General features: G+C 38.6%; 1 protein-coding gene across 1 annotated transcript in view; it reads right to left on the bottom strand.

The window, feature by feature from the left end:
- CACNA2D1 (calcium voltage-gated channel auxiliary subunit alpha2delta 1) overlaps positions 1–20485 on the bottom strand; it is a 577268-nt gene that overhangs the window by 191765 nt on the left and 365018 nt on the right. Inside the window, 3 exon segments of the mRNA XM_042466637.1 lie at positions 11566–11665; positions 16287–16337; positions 19185–19254. Coding sequence (XP_042322571.1) covers positions 11566–11665; positions 16287–16337; positions 19185–19254 — 221 coding nt within the window.

The following is a 20485-nucleotide window of genomic DNA, read 5'->3' on the forward strand; positions in this document are numbered from 1 at the left end:
GGTGTAATGCCTTCTGTCATATGGTCTGTCCAAGGAGGAAATACCTTATTACCTTTTGAAGTAATTCAAAAGAGGCATCCTGCATCCAACTATTGCTCTGGGAATACAGAAATCTGAAAAGCTATAGCTAGCATGTTTCCAGCCTAATCAGATTTTGCTGTGGCTGATTTTTCAATCTACAAGAGTTGTTGCTATCTTGCTCCTACTGCCATGGCTAAGCAGCTTGGTGACCCAGATGTATCTATACATATTAAATGAGCAGTAGTGAAATAAATCTAATTCCAAGAGGCTTTTACTTTTAACTAAATCCAGCTTTGCCAATTTCCTTTGTCTATCTGTAGACGTCTGTGTGTTCAGTAATAGAATCTTAGGGTTAATTCTTAAAAGGAACTAAATCAGAACATTACTAGTATTTCTAAAACACAGCATATGCTTAAGCAGCTAGTCAGTCCAATTGTTTCATTAAAGGGCCTTTGAAGAACAGAAGGAGAAACTGGGCTTTTTGTAGTTCAGATCCCAACATACTCTTTGAAGATACTCCAAATCAATGAATAATCACAAAAAAGCATTGGGCCAGATATGGAAAAACCCAAGTAGTAATTTCTCCTTCACACTACAGCCACCTCCAATCCATCCAAATCCGGTAGCAGGTCAGAAACTGGGTGGGTTAGAATGTGGAGAGCTTCAGTGAAATGGTTTACCGAGAATACAGCATGTAGCAAAGGGAACGTAGCAAACAAACTTGTCTTTCTGCAGTAGACATGGTCACTTCTCCTACGAAGGAGAGCCCTCCAGTTATAAAATTGCACTTCTATGATAAAAACATCCAACAAAAATCTCCCAAATATGAGAAACAGGTAGAGTTGGGAAAGAAAGACTCCAGTGGTATCCCTTGCCGAAACTACATAGAAATGTATTATACAACACTGTCTTCATAGAGCTGCCTAATTCATTTTCAATAGATGCAAGTCTATGGAGATTATCAGTAAGGGATTATCCCTTCCCCCGCCCCCATCAATATATCAATATTGCACAATATTGGGATATTACTGGGATTACAATGGGAGATTATCACATGTAAGCAAAAACTATGTATGTCTGGTTTAAAAAAAGGGGGAATAGAGCTATTATGATACATATGTGTTAGCAATGAAGTGTTAGCCTCCCCTACAGAGTCTGGATGTGCGCAGATGAGACATAGGCCTGGGACAGACTGCCCAAAAAGGGTGGCCTGCCAGCTGCCTACTTTCCTCCTAAGGGAAGCCACAGCCGCCAAACTGTGCGGCTTCCCTCCAGAGGAAAAAGAGCCCGGGAAAAGTGGGTTCTTTTTCCGCTGCAGAGTGCACGTAACGAGTGCGCCAATGGCGCACTTGTTGCATCGCTTATGTCACAATGGTGGCGCCTGTGTACATGGGGCGCTGCCATTGTAATGCTGCGGTGGCGTATTAGGCTTAGGGACTGTGTGATTGCCATGTGGTACTTAACCCTAAAATCTGTATGCGGCTTGTTGGTGGGATGTACCACGCCAAAGTTAATCTATATATGTATGTATGTTTGTGTATGTGATTGTATATATACAAGTATATGTATATATGTACACACACACACACACACACACACATTTTTGCAAATAATTTTGGATTACATATTACATATTAAACAGCAATTTAAAAGCCAATCTTTCCCCATGGCAGGGGAAATGAACTAGTTTAGTTTTTCCATGACAAATTCAGGAATATGTTGGGTAGAAATGACAATCGTTGCCCCAATGGGTAATTTTGTCACAAAACAAGCTGGGAATGACAATTGCTCCACAGGAAGTAACATAGGGAATGAAAGTGAATCTTCTCAATAGCACAATTGAAGCGTTCTTGCATTTTACACTTGTGTCAAATCCACTTTGTTTGCACTTCTTCTGGGTTAAAAACAGAAGAAAGCATCATTACCAACCTACTGGAACAGAACACTTTGCTAACTGGTTGACAACACAATATGCATGACATTGTATGATAATCTTTTTCTCAATTGCGCAATCACGGCGGGAAAAGAATGGGAAAAGGACGCACGCCCCCCTCTGTCTGTTAATCCCCTATGTGTTCCACTCTACAGTTAACAGAATAACATTTTACTGCAAGTCCGACACTGTGTTTTCCATCACTCTGGGAACAGAATATAGAGCAAAATGATGCCCAAGAGCAGTATTCCAAGAACAGAATGGGGAAAATAACTCTTTATAAGCCTTGCTTCTGGACATTTCTAGCAGAGGCTGTTTTGGAAAATGTGAATTTCTATCTCTTATATAATAATGTACAAAGATAGAGATTCACCAGCATTTAATGCCTACTACTGAATTTATCATGGAGTGCTGCAGCAGGGCTAGACCATAAGCATGGATGATTTTGCTAACAAATCTTTGTGGAGGAGTCTGTTTAAAATGCTCTGCAAACTGGAAAATCTTCTTTTAGAACATGTTCAAAATGCCTCCCAAGTACTGAATCTCCCCAGTACTGGGCGAAGAAAGCACATATTTTTGTTCCTCATGTACTCATGTTCCCTCAGTGCAGGATATAGTGATGATCACATAGTTCTTGACCCTTGTTTCTGATACATACATGATCACAAAGTAAACAAAGGAAGGCTATTTGGATCAAAAATGATAAACCAAAGCCATCAGCATGCAATCGTCCAGGTTTGCCACTGGACATGTCTAAGTTCCAGGACATAGGAATAAGAAAGAGCTGTCCTTGGGGACAGATAGGAATTCAAGAAAATAGTCATTAGCCTTTTTCTGAGGCTTTCCCCTACATATAAGTAGAGTAAAGTGGTTCCCAATGTTGTTGGTTTTCCTTGTCTTTTAGCATGATGGAAAATAATTTCAAAGTAGGCCAAAGGCCAAGAAGGTACTTCCAAGCAGGAAAATGAGGGTAATGCTGTTCTTCTGTAAAAGGCAGAAAGAAAAATATTAAGAGGGCCTTCCTCTCAAGGAAAAAATGTCCATTAAATTTGGCTCTGCCTAACAGGAATAGGAGTTAAACCTTACTCTTTGCTTCATTTCTCCACTGACCATGAAAAGAAGAAAGGGAAGAATTAGGAGGAATGGGGCATTAATATAAATAGCAGTATCTTTCTGCCTATGGATGTCACCTTTGGAACCACAACTTAATTTTGATTTAACATTAGAATCATTAGGATATAATCTCATTCTCTCTCTTTGTATGACTTCAAGTTGCCTGTTGAGTTACAGTGACCCCAACAATTTCATGGGGTTGTCTTATGCAAGAAATACTCAAGAGGTGTTTTTGCCAGTTCCTTTCTCTGAAATATAGTCCACAGCATCTGTAATTCACTTGCAGTCAATTCAAGTACTAACCAGGTTGACCCTGATTAGATTCCAAGATTAGATGAGATCTAGTGTCTTTAGGATAGTTAAGCAACTTTGTGTGATACGTAGCCATGATAGTCTCCATCATGCCTAGGCCTCAAAACAGAAGAAAGGCCCTTCCTCCATGCCAACTGCAACTGCCCTGGCCTCAGAGGGAGAGAAGAATTGGCAATATCTCAGAGGCTTAATCATCCCACTGCCACCATTCCTTTTCCTTGTATTTCCTGTTTTGTTTAGACTGCAAGGCTGAGGGCACAGATCTGACAAATTACAGTATCATCTGTTTAACCATTTTAAGGAGAGCCAGTGTAGCCTATTGGTTTGAGTGCTGGACTATGACTTTGGAGACCAGAACAGAGACCCCGTTCAACCATGAATACTCTAAGCAAATAAACAAAGGCTATAACTATTCTAAGCAAATAAACAAAGTGTGAAATAAACAAATAATAAAATTAAATTAAATTAAAAAACAAAATAAAAATAAACAATATCTCCAGTTCAAATACTACATCAGTCAAACTGTCATAGCCTTGGACTGGTCAGCTTGGACAAGCCACTTGTGAAGGAGGTGTAAAACTGTCATGGAGGGAGGGGAGAGGGGGGAAAATGCAAATATGTTACTGAGTTGTACTGTGATGAATAGGTGTGAAGCAATACTTGGAATAACAGAAGGCAGTCAATCCCAGTACAAAAAAACTCTATGATGGGAGGGATTAGATGGAGGAGAGTTTGGATCTGTTCAGTTCAGCTAGAGACCTTCGAGAGTCAATGGGGAGGGTATTTGTCTAAATGAGGCTGAGTGATTGGAGAAAAGAAGATCTCATAATAGCCCTGGATTAAATTATGTTATCTGCTTGAACTAAGCTCTGGAGCTGTTTAAACCATTGGACATGGCACTAGATCTCATCTATTTTGTAATAAACAAAGCTGAACCACATTTTATTCTGTTACTCCTGTCTTTGACTGGCTTTTTTTTACTCTGAATCGAAGGCTGGCCATGCTTATCATTAAAAGAACCACTTTTAAACAAACTGGTCCATGCTGAGGTCACCTGGAAGGCCAGGACCCAAATCCAAAAAAGGGATTTTAAAGAGGGGTCCAAAGGACAGGGTGAGAGTGGCAGGCTATCAAAACTAGGAACTGTGGGGTCAGCCCAGACAGGCTAAAGTCATAATACCAGTTGTTCTGGGGGCCTATATCTCCAGTTTGAAATGTGAAGATGATAAAAATGCTATTTGCCTACCTTGATTGTGCCACAACATTTGCTTAAAACTAATGCATAACCTCTACTCAGGACAAGAAGCCACTGTTAGAACAGAATATGGGAAAACAGAATGGTTTCCAATTGGCAAGGGAATCAGACAAGGCTGCAGTTTATCACCCTATCTTTTTAACTTAGAATCATAGAATCTTAGAGTTGGAAAAGACCACAAGGGCCATCCAGTCCAACCCCCTGCCATGCAGGAAATCCAAATCAAAGCATCCCCAATAGATCGCCATCTAGCCTCTGCTTAAAGACCTCCAAGGAAGGAGACTCCACTACACTCCGAGGGATTGTGTTCCACTGTTGAACAGCCCTTACTGTCAGGAATGTTGAGGTGGAATCTCTTTTCCTGTAGCTTGCATCCATTGTTCCAGGTCCTGTTCTCAGCAGCAGCAGAAAACAAGCTTGCTTCCTCCTCAGTATGACATCCCTTCAAGTAAACTTGTACACTGAATGTATCATACATATAGCTAGGCTGGATTCTTAGGATGGAGATGAGAAGATTGGAGGAGGAAACATCAACAAGCAGAAAGTGGCAAAACAGCTTCACTGGCTACCGGTTCATTTCTGCGCACGATTCAAAGTGCTGGTCATGTCCTATAAAACCCTATACAGCTTATGTCCAGACTATTTGAAAGACCACATCTTGCCATCTGATTCTGCCAGGACCCTAAGAGGGGAAGGTTTGAGGGGAAGGTTTTCTCTTGGTCCCACCACCACCACAAGCTCATTTGGTGAGGACATGGGAGGGTGCTTTTTTAGTGGCTATTCCCACTCTCTGGAACTTACTTCCACAGGAAGCTATTCTGCCCCTCTCCCTGTTCTTCTCTTGCCACTAGGCAAAAACTTTTCTGTTCAAGCAGGCTTTTAATACATAACTGTGCCCAGGAAGGGTTCCTAAAGCAATGTTGCTTTGGTAGGTTTTTAATGGTTTTATATTTTTAACTTAGTATTTTTAATGATCTTACTTTTTTTTACTTTTTATATTAATGTGGTGCTTTGATTGTGTTTTCAAATTGTATTGTTCTATTGTTGTTGTGTTGAAGCATCTTTTGTGAACTACCTTGGATCCAATTTGGGAGAAAGGTGGCATATAATAGAAAGAAGAAAGAAAAGAAAAGAAAAAGCAGACTTGAGGTAACTATTGAAGAAAGTCAAGGAAGAAAGTGGAAAGGCAAATTTGCAGCTGAACATGAAGAAAACAACAATAATGAGCACAGATGACTCACAGAACTTTAAAGTAGACAAAGGACTTCGGTCATATCATGAGAAGATATGATTCGCTAGAAAAGACAATAATGCTTAACAAACTAGATGGAAGAATAAAAGAGGAAGACCACCCTCCAAATGGATAGATTCAATCAAGGAAGCCACAGCCTTGAGTCTGTAAGACCTTAACAGGGCTGTTGTTGACAGGCTGACTTGGAAGTCTCTCATTCATAGGGTTATTGTAAATTGAAGCTGATTTGATGGCAATAAACCTTGCAGCACTGGTTTTAGGATTTCTACTATAAAATGTATGGAATGCAGTCTAAATGCTAGGTATTTCAAGCCCACCTTGACTTTGTGAGATGTAGAAAAATGGAAAGAATAGAAAAAAATATTTGAAAACATTTGAAAAAAGGATGAAAAATGTGTTTCTCAAGTGCTGATAAACTTTGGCATGAAGAATCCTGGACTGACAGGAATATTCACACACTGCTGGACTTACTCCATGCAAACTTTACACATGAGGTTTAGTGTTTGTTTGTTTTCACAGGAAACAGGATTTTCCATACTGTGCAGAAAATACTGTTTTCTATGGGGAAAATACTCATACAAATGTTGTGCCAAATAAGTCCCAAAGTGTGAACTGTCTTGCAAAGCAAGAAAACTGCTAAAATTACTTCTTGCTTCCTTTGAGAATAAATTCAGTATGTAATTTTATCTCTAATTCCTACACGCCATCCAGTCAACATGGTCAATTTTGTAAAATCAAGTGATTTTGATGAGACCATGGACCTAAGACCTTTAATTTGCCTAAAGGGGTTTCCTACAGTGCCGATTCTTCTCCCTCTAACCCTCTGCAAGCTTGAAGTAGAAGTTGCTTTCTCTGGAAATGGCAGCTTATCTACAATCATAAACACATTACATTCTCTCTGCCAACATGAGAAACCACGTCTCTAAATCATAGCATGCTGGGATTGAACTGCAAACCCTATCATCTACCACTTACAGCTATCAAAGCATATAACCGGATTAGTGGGAAAACAGCTGTATTGTGCATACATTTAAGCTCTTTCAAACAGCAGGCTCTCTTTTTGCAACAAAGAACACCACTTCAGATAGGAGAAAATGCAAATTTCAGGGGAAATTAAAACATATTAATCTCTGACAGTCCTAACATGACTTAAAAACCTCCTATGGTCCTTCCCCGCTTACCCTGGAACTAAACTGTAAGGACCCCACAGAAAATCTAGGACTCAACTGATGAAATCACACCTTCATCTTCTACCTTAATCTGACCTTGTTCCCTGGGCATATTTGCTAAACCAAGTAGGGCTGATTAAATCACTTTTACTTAAGAAAGAATTGTTGTGTGTAAATCCCAGGTTGTCATATACTGGTACAAATATGAAAGCTTAAAAAAGGAGAAGAAGAAGAGGTTAGCAAATAAGCATCTCATTTGTTTGTACCTCATTTCTAGATTTTGCTGAGGATGGTTATGCATCTAATTACTTGGATCAGCAGCCTGGATTATGGTTAGCACAGTTTCCACTCCATGAATCAATACAAACATATATACCAGAGGATGCTACAGTTGATGCTCTTCTTGTAGGGAAGGAGGGAGAGGTTCCCAAATATCATATATTGGTGTTTGTGAGGAAAAGGAAGCACACATCACACAGATATAGTGCTATGATTCCACTTAAACTGTATGTTCTAGCCTATGGGCCCATACAGACAGGCCAAAATAAAGCTGCTTCGGGTCACTTTGGAGGTATGCTGTTTAAATGATGCCTGCGTCCTAAGAGTCCAGAAGCTGCGCCAAAGCTGTGCTCCAGTCCTTAGGACTGGAGTGGGCATTGGTGTGGCTTCTGGACTCTTAGAAAACATGCATCATTTAAACAGCATACCTCCAAAGTGACCCGAAGCAGCTTTATTTGGCCTGTCTGTATGGGGGCTTTGAAATATTGAGATTTACAGTTTAAGGATGAGTATTTATTATTCACAGACAGCAATTCTAGTTGCTCCCCAAACTACAAACCCCAGAATTCCATAAGTTTTGTTGCCATAGGAATGGAATATAGCACTAATTGTGTGGTGTAAAAGAATCCCAGGGCAAATGGAGGTTGAAGAGGTGCGGACAGTCGGACAATAACTCTTTGCCTAAGTGAGAGATTTGTGGAGGCACAGGACACAGTGCTCAGCAGTTCATTAAAAAATCCAGTGGAATCTTAGGGCTTGGCTATGGGAGAGAAAAAAGCCTGAAACCACCACATCAACTCCAACTGAACTGGCATGACAATACACAACCTCCCTCCAAATCTGCTGCAATCAAGACACAGTGACATGGTCATTGAGGGACAAAGGCATATGGGAAGATGGGGTCTAAGGCCAGGGTTTGTGGATATGAATGGTGGAAGGTGTTTGGAATGTGGTATGGTCAGCTTGAAAATTAGAATGAGATATGATAAACTGGCTAAGAGCATCTCCAGTGGCTGGGGATTAACCGTGTTTATAATATGTGTAGTGTGCTATGTCTCTGATTCTATTCACAAAACATAGAAATATGACAGTAAGAGAAACATCAGAAGGTTCAAGAAAGAAAGGGAAAGAAGAGGAGGCAAGGGGCAGTGGCGTCACTAGGGTTAGTGTCAACCCACGCAGTAACTTAAGCTGTCACCCCCAGGGTCAGAGCTGCCAGGCCAATGGTCCCTCAGGAGTAGATCTAGCCTACTTGCCAAAGGTGCCTGGTGAACCGAGCCATCGGAGGGAACTGTCTTTCTCCTGAGTAGTTCTGGTCCATTCCTCTTGTTGTGTGAATCCTAAAAGGATCGAGGCAGCATTCAGTGATGGGTGATGCTGGCGGTGTTGCTGACAGTGTCATTGCCACTTCTTGGTAGGTGGACCAGTTCTTTCCAAGGGCCTTCAGTCTCTGGGAGTCTCAGTCTACCCCTGGAGAGGTGAAGTAGTACATGCAACACCAGAAGGCAGCCACTACCTCTGAGTTTCTACATCTCTTAGAAACACCCCTGGCAAGGGGCAATTTTCCTTTAAATTGGGCACCTAGCCACCAGGCATTATTGTACCCATTGAGCTACTAAAAATCCAGCCCTGGTGTATAGAACACAAGGCTTTTTAGGCACTGGTGTTCCCCAAAACTGCTAATCAGTCTTCCCCAAAACCTGCTAACTTCAGTCTTTTCACAGTCAATTGGAAAAACTCATAAAAATATGTTTTTTTCAAAAATAGGTTTGTGTGCGTCAGTTTTGACTGTCTTGTTTGTGCTGCTGCTTGTACACTGTACATGTAAGGGAGGATGACAAAAGATGTTTTCAAGAGGTTGCCTTAATAATAATCATCATTTGTCAGGATTAATATGCTTTAGATTTTGGCAGCAAGACTCTCAACTGAAGGCTGGAAAATGCCGACGGCTGTTCTATTAGATCAAGCTGAATTTTTCCCAATCAAAGCAAAAAATAAAAAAAAAATAATACCCTACAACCAAAATGATTCAGCCAACAATATTCTATTTAGCGTAAGTACCCTCAGGTGGAGCTCCTGGTACATTCAAATTTTCTATTCCATTTCTTATTGTAGAAAGGAGGGAGGGTGATTTTCACTGAAATCCAGTCCCATAACATACACCAATCAAACAGCATATAATATTTACAGAGTTAGGCAAGTTTAAAGCTTTATGTTATGTAAACTGAATGTTTATCATCGGATTTTCTTTATCTGTTTATAAAAAAAACAAAATACTTTCAGAAGACTATGTGTAAAACCACTATAAAAGCCACATTTTGCTGTTAAGGGACCTGTCTCAGAGATTTTCTTTCTCTTGGGGATTAATTCTTTGAGACAAGGCATCCTTGACTTCTATACAAAAGTATTATTTTTCATGGGAAGCCTGTGTCTTAAATCTTTGATTTTTAATTTTTTTAAAAATATGAAAGTATGGATAACGAGGCAGGCCACATTTTCACTGCAGGGGTAATGTAAATATATTTCTAAGTGTATTAAACCCACTAGAACCAGAGAAGGTCCTAATTTTAATTCAGTGCTAAATCCTTTTCTCAAACCACCCTGTTTGAAGAAGAACACGGAGGTTTGCCTGAAAAAATTCAAAGACAATATCCCAGAAGAAGAGAAAGTAGAAATATCAAAGATAAATATAGATAAAAAAGTGTGCATACAGTTAAACTCAGTATACATTTGAATACACGCTATGGAAGGCTTAAGGACCATACTTACACACTTGAGTTAACAAGTCAAGGCACAAGCCAAAGACTCTTTAGGGACTCTGAATATGCATAACAGCTACATTGGGAGAGCCAGAACATAAAAAGTTAATTTCAATTCAAAACCTAATTAATTGCAATTTCTGTAATTTGCTGGAAAAATCCATACCTTGTAAATCACTATCCTGCTGTCTCTGGCCAAAACCTTATAGCAACTTGTTATAATTTGTGACTTGTTATAGTTTTCTTATCTTTACAGTAATGGTTTTGTGTACCTTCAAGTGTGTCGGACTTATGGCGACCCTAGGTGAACCTGTCATGGGGTTTTCTTGGCAAGATTTGTAGCAAAAGGGTTGCTACTGAGGCAAAGAGAGTATGATCTGGGTTTCCATAGCTAAACAGGGATTTGAACCCTGGTCCCAACACTCAAACCATTACACTTTACAACATAATTTTTCACACACACACACATATGAATGGGCATAAATGGGGGGACACCTCATAATGTCTCCGCAAAGAATTTGCACCCTGCAAATATGAGAAAAAAAATAGTAAATTAAGAGTTAGCTTTCACATGGAAAGGTAACAACATTACCAATTGCTGTATTGTTTGCAAAGGGAACATGAACACCTATTTGTTCAAAAAGTAAGGTGGTATAACTAAAATTTTCACCTACTGCTATTTGTAAAATGTAACTTTTGCAAAGCAGAATCTTTGTCTCCTTATGCACTGCTGTCCCTCACTGCGGGCATAAATACTTTAAAGGCACCAGATCCCATCTGATCTTGGAAGCTAAGCCCTGGTTAGTATTTGGATGGAATAGTTCCAACAATAACAGGTGGTGTAGGCTATATTTCAGAGGAAGGATCTGGCAAAACCACCTCTGAGAATTTCTTGCCCAAGAAATCTGTATAGAATTAACAGGGTCACCATAAATTGACAGATGCCTTGAAGGCACATACACACACACCCTGTTTTAGAATGTAGAGTATATCAGAACAAGAAAAAGTTCTATATTCAATTAAGGAATAAAAAGTTGTGATAATTTACAGGAATTACCAGGAAATACATGGGGGAAGAGAAACGTTTGTTTTATTCCTGGAAATACAAGGGGTAAGTATGGCAATGAAAAATGACATGATCAAACATACTCCACTCCCCAGTATATATTTTACATCACTGCAGAAAATAGTCTCTCCATCACCTCAATATTATTTCTCTTCCACAGAGAAGTAACGTACAAAACTTGTGATTTGTCTTGTCTTGTCTTCCTTTGAATTTCCGACAGACATCTTACCTGAGCATGATCCATCCTAACTTTTATATATATATATTGCTATATTTTAACAAAAGAATGGTAACTCTAGTTTGAATGTGCAGTTTGAGTTCTTACATACTCTGGTATACAATTCTCTTTTCAAAGAATTTCCTGGGGACACTACTTATTCATTAACAGAATGTGAACGATACTCACTGAAACTACATTCACAAAATCGTCATCAGACAAGGTTTCTAACATTTCAATGACAGATGTTCGGATTAACTTCAGCGTTAGTCCACTAACACTGCCGCTCCTACAAAAGAGATTAAAAAGAAATCTGTCAATTCATAGAGAGCCACTTAGGTTTCACCGGAAAGCTCACATATCAGTTTATCACATGAAGCCAGACAAGGAAACTGTGGATCTCCAGAACTCTTAATGTGGACCTCCAGGCTAAGCTCACTGCTCAGGCCTCACTGGCTCCTCCATTCTGGGCTATTGATATTATTTATTCAACCACATTGCTTAGAAAGTTATTTTTAAAAAGCAATTTTTTTAATTTTATAAAAGCAATTTTAATAGTACTATTAATTCCAAGACCCTCCCTATTTTGAGCTAGTTGCTATCAGAAGTACATTTTTAAAAAATGATTACAGATTGAGTTTCCCATCTTCAAAATGCTTGGGACCAGAAGTGTTTTGGATACTGGAATACCTGCATATTCATACACAATGAGATGTCTTGGAAATGGGACCCAGGTCTATACACAAAATTCATTGATGGTTCATATGTACATTATACACATAGCCCAAAGGTAATTATACACAGATTTTGTGTATGATGAAAAGTTTGTGTACATTGAACCATGAGGAGAAAAAAGGTGTCACTATCTCAGCCACCTATGAAAAAATAAATTGGTTTTTGGAATATTTTGGATTCTGGAATTCCAGATAAGAGAGACTCAACCTCTATTTACAGTTTTTAAAAAGTGACCATTTACTTTCCAGTTTCACAAAACTAACTAAAATAAGTTTACATTTTTTTAAAAAAATAATGACTATTTATATTTCTGTTTCTCAAAACTAAAACTAAATGTGTGTATACTACAAGCTTCTATTTTGCTGTGTAAAGTACACTCTCCTCCATCTACTTCATCACTGCCTCAACACACAACAGAGCACCAGGCACAACATGAGCCAACTTTTGAACTGTGTGACATTCCTCCTTCACCATTTAGTAAGGCCACATTGTGTAATGATATAATTAACTAAACATTGAAGTTACACCACAAAGGAGCAAAGTTATCCTTAATTTACAATGACTTTGCTATCTGTCTGCAAGTTGTTTCTGAGTTATGGTTACCCTGAGTTGATCCTATCATGGTTTTCTTGGCAAGATTTCTTCTGAGGTGGTTAGCCATTGCTCTCCTCTCAAACTGAAAGAATGTAATTTGGCCAAGATCACCCACTGAGTTTCCAGGGATGAGTGGGTATTTGAACCCTGGTCTCCCAAAGTCCTCATCCAACACTTTAACCACTGAACCACATTGGTTTTCACATTACAGTCACATGGAGTTGAATCCTAATTGTTGCAAAAGGCAATTAATTTCAAGTAACTAGTTATGTGTAACAAATTACTTTTAATGTCCTTTCTGCCTTGCTCTGTTACTAAGTTAAGGTGGGTAATTTTTCATGGACTCAGAAAGGAGAATGAAATGTCTTTATAAATTCATATAGTTATTTAATTTACATACTCCCTTTCCATTAAAATGCACATAGCATAAAAATAAATAAATGAAAAATGCATGAATAAAAAACATAGCCAGCATCTAACCAGGTAGACTACCTTCAATAACCAAACAGTTTATATGCCAAAGGCCTGCCTGAATAAAAAGTATTTCCTCTGCCAGGAGAAGGACACTACAGAGGAAACAATCCTTGTTGCATACTGACGATAGTGTTTCATTCCCCCGCCATTGTGCACTGAATATCATGCACTTGGTTCACATGGAGCATGGCTGTTCATTTACACAGGTTACCAAAGAATGTGGGATTGTACAGTGAGGCAAGCACCTTATTCACCTACCTACTCTCCCCTCTGAAAACCTTCCCTAGTCATTCTAAGTATTCTTATCCTTCTTCTCCCCCAAAATCCTCATATATTGACTTCCATCCTCCCTGATTATTATTTCTTAATATCGTAATCTTCTTTCTTACCATTTTCTATTACTAAATTTTGACTTTAAATTTTAATGTAACAAGGATCAATTACACAACTGTTGCCTTTTAAAAGTAACTTAGGGGCCAGTATCTCTGGTAGCAAGTGGATCAGGTCCACGGCAACCACATGGCCTTCTATGAAGGCAGGCTGCCACCACCAGACCCAAACCACACCACTAGGAGCCAAATTATCCTGGCTCCTTTTCGCTCCACTCTAAAGGACCAGAGTGTGGCATTGGCATGGCTTCCAGCCATGATGGAGATGTGTGTCTTATAAACGGCATGTCTCCAATGCCGCCAGAAGGTGCTTCTTCTGGCCTATGTGTTTCAGGCCTTGGTTTTGGTTACTTCCATACTTTCCAGGTTCCTGTGGCTTAACTACATACATGGGTTTAATACCACTACTTAGATGTCTTTTGTCTGACACATCTGGCTTACAGCATTCAGATCCCAAACTCCTCAGAGTTTTTGTTATTCTTGAATAATGACAAATAGCTGTTATTTTAAATTGCAACTTTAATGACATCTAATTCATTTTTATTACACATACAAGTTAGTAACTTTTTACATTGCAACTTTAATGGCAACTGGTCGCCTGCCAACCTATAATGACCCCATGAATTTTGTAGGGTTTTCTTTAGCAAGGAATACTCAGAGGTGGTTTTGCCAGTTCCTTCCCCTGAAATATAGGCCAATAGCACCTGGTATTCATTGGTGGTCTCTGATCCAAGTACTAGTCAGGGCTGACCCTGCTTAGCTTCAAAGACCAGGTGGAACCTGGTGCCTGTAGGGTATGGGGGGGGGACCAGAATCTAACTGTTGTTGTTGCAATGATAATGCAGTGAGTTTTCATGGCTGAGATGGGATTTGAACCTTGATTTCCAGAATAGTAGTCCAATGCTCAAACCTCCACACCACACTAAACCCCCAACAAATAAAACAAATAAAATAAATATTAAGATTTGGTGGCCTAACTAGTTAATTTTCCAAAGTAATTTCTCAAGTTCTGTGTGAGAGATACCAAAATATAGTCTGCTGCTCATCCCTTGGCAGGGGTCTTAAAACTGAGGACAGTAGAAACTAAGCCAGATTCATGAAGCCTAGCCCTGGTTCTTATAAGAAGCCTTGGAATCGTGTTTAATTTGATCAGTGAGAGATGGCTGCTTCAAATTTATTATGTCATCCTACAATATTGTTTTCATTAGCCCTGCAGAATGAAAACATCTAGTGGAAAAATGAAAATGCAGATCAATATTTCTGCCTCCTTTTTAAAAAGTAGTAAGAATAAAACATGCTGTCTAACCTACAAAATCTCTTTCTCTGGCTTTTAATTATTTTCTTTCTCATTCAAAACACTGTTTTTTAAAAGAGAGAGAGAAAGAGAGAGAGAGAGAGGAATGCTATATGCATTAAAAAAAACCTATGAGTGAAGAAATAAATAATGTATGAGCCATACTTAAAGCAGCTTCGAAAGGAGACAACAACTCAGTGATGCTGAACTGGATCGAGAGATTTGGAATACAATTCCAAGCCCACAAAGAGCTTTCCTCCCTAAGGATTTCAAACTGTGCTCATTAATTCATGGACAAATCTTTTGCCTTGCTCCCCATCATTCTTTGCACATTTCATCACAGATACTAGCATGTGCCTGAAACACAGGACCTGAAACACATATGTAACTTGGATTTAGGTCAACTGTTTTTAAACATGCTTCTTTTCCATGTTTGTTCTCAAAATTTCCCTAGGACATTTTTAATGTTTATATTATTATTATTTTAAAATTGCAACATTGGATGGTGAAGGGAATGCAAACCTTTTTTTTTCCCTGTAGGGAGAACAGTAGCTTGGCAAAAATTGACAAGGAAAGCCCTTCTATATTTTCTTGCCTTTTCTTCTATTCTTGGAGGCTATTTTCAGTTAAAAAAGGAAAAAAGGGAAAATACAGAACATTCAGTGGGTTCATTTGGGGTCTTAGGCTATTGACAACTAGAGCAAAACCAATATTTCTATTGTTTTTGCTCATAAAAGCAAATTTTAGAGAGCCAGTGTTGCATAGTGGTTTAAATGTTGGACATGGGGTATGTCCATAGAAACCTGGGATTTGTAGTTTGGGTGAGGCACCAGAGCTTTCTGACAAACCCATAGAGCCATGGCAGTTAAAGTAGTGTCAAAAGGCTTTAATTCTGCCATGTGAGTACACCCTTGGATTCTGGGAGACTAGGGCTGCATCTGCACTGCAGAAATAATGCAGTTTGACAACACTTTAACTGCCAGGGCTCACTGCTATAGAATCCTGCGATTTATAGTTTGTTGTGTTACCAGAGCTGTCTGACAAAGAAGGCTAAATATGTCACAAAAATACAAAACCTAGAATTCCATAGCACTGAACCATAATAGTTAAAGTGGTGTCAAATTGCATTATTTCTGCAGTACAGATGCAGCTTAACTTCAAATCCCTCCTTAACCTGTGGTCATATCTCATCATGAAATGAAAGCAATGGCAAATCTTTCCTTGCCAAGAAAACCTTGTAACAGTATCACTATAAGTCAGAATCATCAAGAAAAGCAACAAGAAAAAGCAAATTGGACTCGCTGCAGTCTCCCCAACTAAAACATTTTTAGAGTAGGTTTAAAAACAAAACATCTTTCTTGATAATCAACAGGGGAAAAACCTCTATACAATGCTCTATAAACCTCTAAATATTTAGTACTTACGCATCAACTAGAATGAGCATGTCTTTGGGAGATGCAGCTCCTTGGATATACCTGAAACAAAATGAGAGATAGTATTATAAAAAAAGATTGGAAGTTTCTTTATCTTTATTTTTTTAAATACTGTGTTGATGTTTGATCTACAGAAGTTCTGATGTAAAAATCTAAGTATTGCTGCATCAAAGAACCCTCCCACTGTATCTCAGCAGGAAAGCAATGCAAAATAATCCTTTTCTCTTTAGCATTCTTCCTTCTGGGTAAACTATAGGTCAGATAGCAGCGGGAAGATCAGAAAGTGTTTAGGCACCCTTTGGCAACACAAAAGGCAGGAAGGATCTGAGAAAGAGATGCTTATGTCAAGTTTACCTGTGGCTTGTTCCAACAGCTTTGACTCAAGCAAGATAAATTTGCCATAACCCATAAAGGAATGTTCAATTCAAAAGCAGACCTGAAGAGATGCAGAAAATTCCAGTCTGCTTTTGCAAAATGGGGAGGGAGATGGTTCCCTTGCACTGTTTACTAACTAGGAGCCCCACAGAGCTACTTTGAAGACTGGGAAAGGGGCACTGAAGGGAAAAAAAATAGTTTTAAACTTTTCCTTGTTGTGTACTTTTTGCAGATTAAATTACATTTCCTCACATTACATTCCCCACCCACACAGCAGTTCATAGAAGGGTTTTAAAACTGTCTTCTTCTCTTTCCCAACATACCATTTTCCAAACTTCAAAGCAGCATCCCCATGTCTGCTAATTAACAAAACTGAAAACTCAGAAAATCTTGGAGACATCCTATTTTATTTGGTCTATTTCTGGACTTCTGCTAACAAGCATACACATGTAAGTTTGTGCATGCACACACAGAAACACAGAAAACAATTTATTGCATCTTCCCTTCTATGGACCTTATCAGACAGAGGCACTTACGTGGGTAAAACATTGCTGAACTGTTGCAGAAGAGTTAAGGTGGGATCGTCTTTCCCACTTTCCTTCCATTGATGAAGTATTTGTGGAGAAGCTATTTTTTGAATAACAGAAGATTCCGTTATTTAAAAAATGACTTCTCCTGGCTTCTCCACAAATGCTTCATTGACGGAAGGAAAGCGAGAAGCCTCAATTACATTTTAGAAGTGTGATGGACGATCCCACCGTTATGCTTCTGCAACAGTTCAGCAAAGTTTTACCCATGTAAGTGCCTCTGTGTTATAATCCCCTATGTAAACATACCTCTCCAGAGAAAAGACACATTAGATAGAGCATGTATTCTACACTAAATGGAAACACATTTTATCAAGCTGAAAACTTTGACAAAAGGAAGAGAGGGTATTCTATAAATAACCAATTCATTCTCTATAGCAACTTTCCACAGCTTAGTCCTCTTCAGCTATTTTGGACAGGACTACAACTCTCATCATACCTTGCCCCAAAGATGCACATGGACTCCTTTGTCACACTTGTTCATTTATTAATTTATTTATATGCTGCTTTTCTCCCTGAAGGGACGCAATAGCAATAGCAAGTACATTTCTATACTGCTAATAGTAAAATGATGCCTCTTATAAAAAAGGGTAAAATCAAGGTTTGCTTTTTGGAATTTATATAACTTTTGAATATTTTCAGTCTGTGGATACAGAGGGCCTAGTATACATTACTACCTTATGGGCAACACACTGTATACAATCTAGCAATAGTTAGGTGCCTTATGGAATCTTAAAATCAGTTAATTACACAACAAAAATTGAAAACAAAGAACAGTTTCCAGTTTGATTTAATATTGGGCTGATGTGGGGGTATCTTAGAGAAAAGTTCAAGGCATAAAAACTGTGTTAACAAAGAAGTAACAAAGCTATATTTTTTTTAAAAAAGCAACATAAGTGGGAGAGGTTACTTTTTTGTGACAAGTAATGTTTCTTTGGGAGAGTACAGAACATCGAGAAATGGTGGTCTGCAGGTGCCTGTTTTTGCTCCAGAGGGACAGCACAGCCGCCGTCACTCCAGAGTAAAAAGAACCGGGGAAAACGGCTTCTTTTTGCACCATCATTGTTAGGTCACAAGTGCACCACGACATGCGGACACTATGCGTCCATTATGTCAAAATGGTGATGTCCGTGTACACAGGACGCCACCATAATTGCACCACCAACATGTACTAGGGTTAGGGACCGTGCGGTTGGTGTATGGTCCCTAACCCTAACATCGGTGCCAGCACGGCGCATTTGAATCGTCTGTTCCAGGCCCTAGTTATGTTTAAAAATACTGTAAGACATTTTCAGGGGAATTTTGAATGAGCTTTATCATGTTTTATATCATTCTCTTTATCAAATAAAGTAAACAAAATATCTTTTCTAAAAAAACAAACAGAAAAAGTGAGGAATAATACTATGTGTTACATGTAATTGTGTAATGTTTAACAGGAGTGAATTGCTTTGAGGCCCACTTTGTAACGAATTACTTAATGCATTACTCTCACAGTTCAAGATATACTTTCACTGGAATATGATCAAAGCAGATGGTCATCTCACATTCAGGAGAAATGCAAATGTGACTGGGCATATCCATCCAATATCTAGAGATTCAGTTCATAGAATGTGGATCTTTTCTATAGCTGATCCCCACTATTATGTGTACACACCTACACATAAATGAAAAATGTTTCCAAAGCATCTACCAGTGCAATAATTCGGATTGAAAAAGTTGGAGTACCTTGACAGCAGCCTAGGTAAACACTAACCTTCATCCACTGTTTTGTGCCATTTGAACTCACAAACATTTTTAAATGAAAAGGAATTTGAAACAAACTCAAATAATTTTGAAAGAAAAATGAAGTCATTATGATTCTTGTTTTTATAACGGGTGCGGAGGCCGGAAAAGAATGGTGTAGGATGGTTTATAAAGTGAAGCATACCATGGTCTTCTACGGACATCGTACAGATCTATCTTGTTTTGAGTGCGACTTTTGTCCACCCATGGGGATGCTGAAAATTAAAAAAAAAAACATGTGAGGAATACAATTCAAGGGTAAGGATACCTGTGAATAATGTATGAAGACTTTCTGCTACAAGTGCTTCATATTCTACAGAATTATCTGGCCCTCCATATGTTGCTTAATTGCTTAACTGCAGTTCCCATCAATCCTTGCCAGTACAGCCAATGATGAAAACACTAGGAACTGCAAGTAAACAACATCTAGAGAGCCATACAACTCCTACTCTATGCTATGTTCACATTTCTGTAAATATCACAGTGGCTGGGCTCTCATAATCACAAAAATAAAAATTTTTACAGTGGTTTTATTCATTTTTAATTATTATTATTTTGAATCTGACAGCAGACAAGACACAAATCCTTGATGGCAATACCAATCCTCTTTTTTGTATATCATTCAGCTCTGAAGCAAAAATTCCTCAGTAGAGCCAAGAAAGGTGCACCTCCTTCACTGAATGTTTTCTGAGCACAAAGTTGCATTTAGACCAATGATTTTACAAGTATCCATAACAAGAGAATCTTTCATGTGCAATGCATCCTGTTCTGTTAGACCTTAACATCTTTTTTAATATAATATCTTATCTTTTAGCAATGCCAGCTAAGAAAGAGTCTTTGTTGAACACATATTTATAACTGTTAAGCCTTTGTATATATGATTTTCTTTTGGAACAATAAAGTTAAACATTTTACTATTGATTTTGTAGCATCTCCTGTAAGCTCATTGCCCATCTCAAGGCAGTATCTCATCATATTGCATTGCCAATTACAAACTAATACCTAAAATGCAGAGAGACTGCTTCTCTCCAATAAAATCTGAGAATAGAAAAGTATAGTCAAAGGGGAGAGTGAATACTTTTGCAAGACACTATGTTTTGTATGCTTGTTTTTTTTTTAATTGCATCAAAAACACTGAAACAGTCTGAATATCAACATACAACTCCAGTTCACATATAGATTCAGGAAGCAAGAATTTGCTCAATTCAGGTTAAAAGGCAAATGCAATCAGTTTTTTGCCCACCTACAAGCATACATTCCAACCCAAAGCATAATGTAACTCACTGTAAATACTATGCAATGTGTTCCTCTACTTACAAATCTCATAGAGTTTAAATAACGGGGCTTGCTTAGAACAGTACACAGACATCAGTCTTAAATGTCTCTCTGTTTAAACAGGAGCAATTTAAGGCCATATTTTAAGAATTAAAAATAAATGGGACATAA

Source organism: Sceloporus undulatus, chromosome 5 (assembly GCF_019175285.1).
Source record: "Sceloporus undulatus isolate JIND9_A2432 ecotype Alabama chromosome 5, SceUnd_v1.1, whole genome shotgun sequence".
In the NCBI taxonomy this organism is placed as follows: Eukaryota; Metazoa; Chordata; class Lepidosauria; order Squamata; family Phrynosomatidae; genus Sceloporus; species Sceloporus undulatus.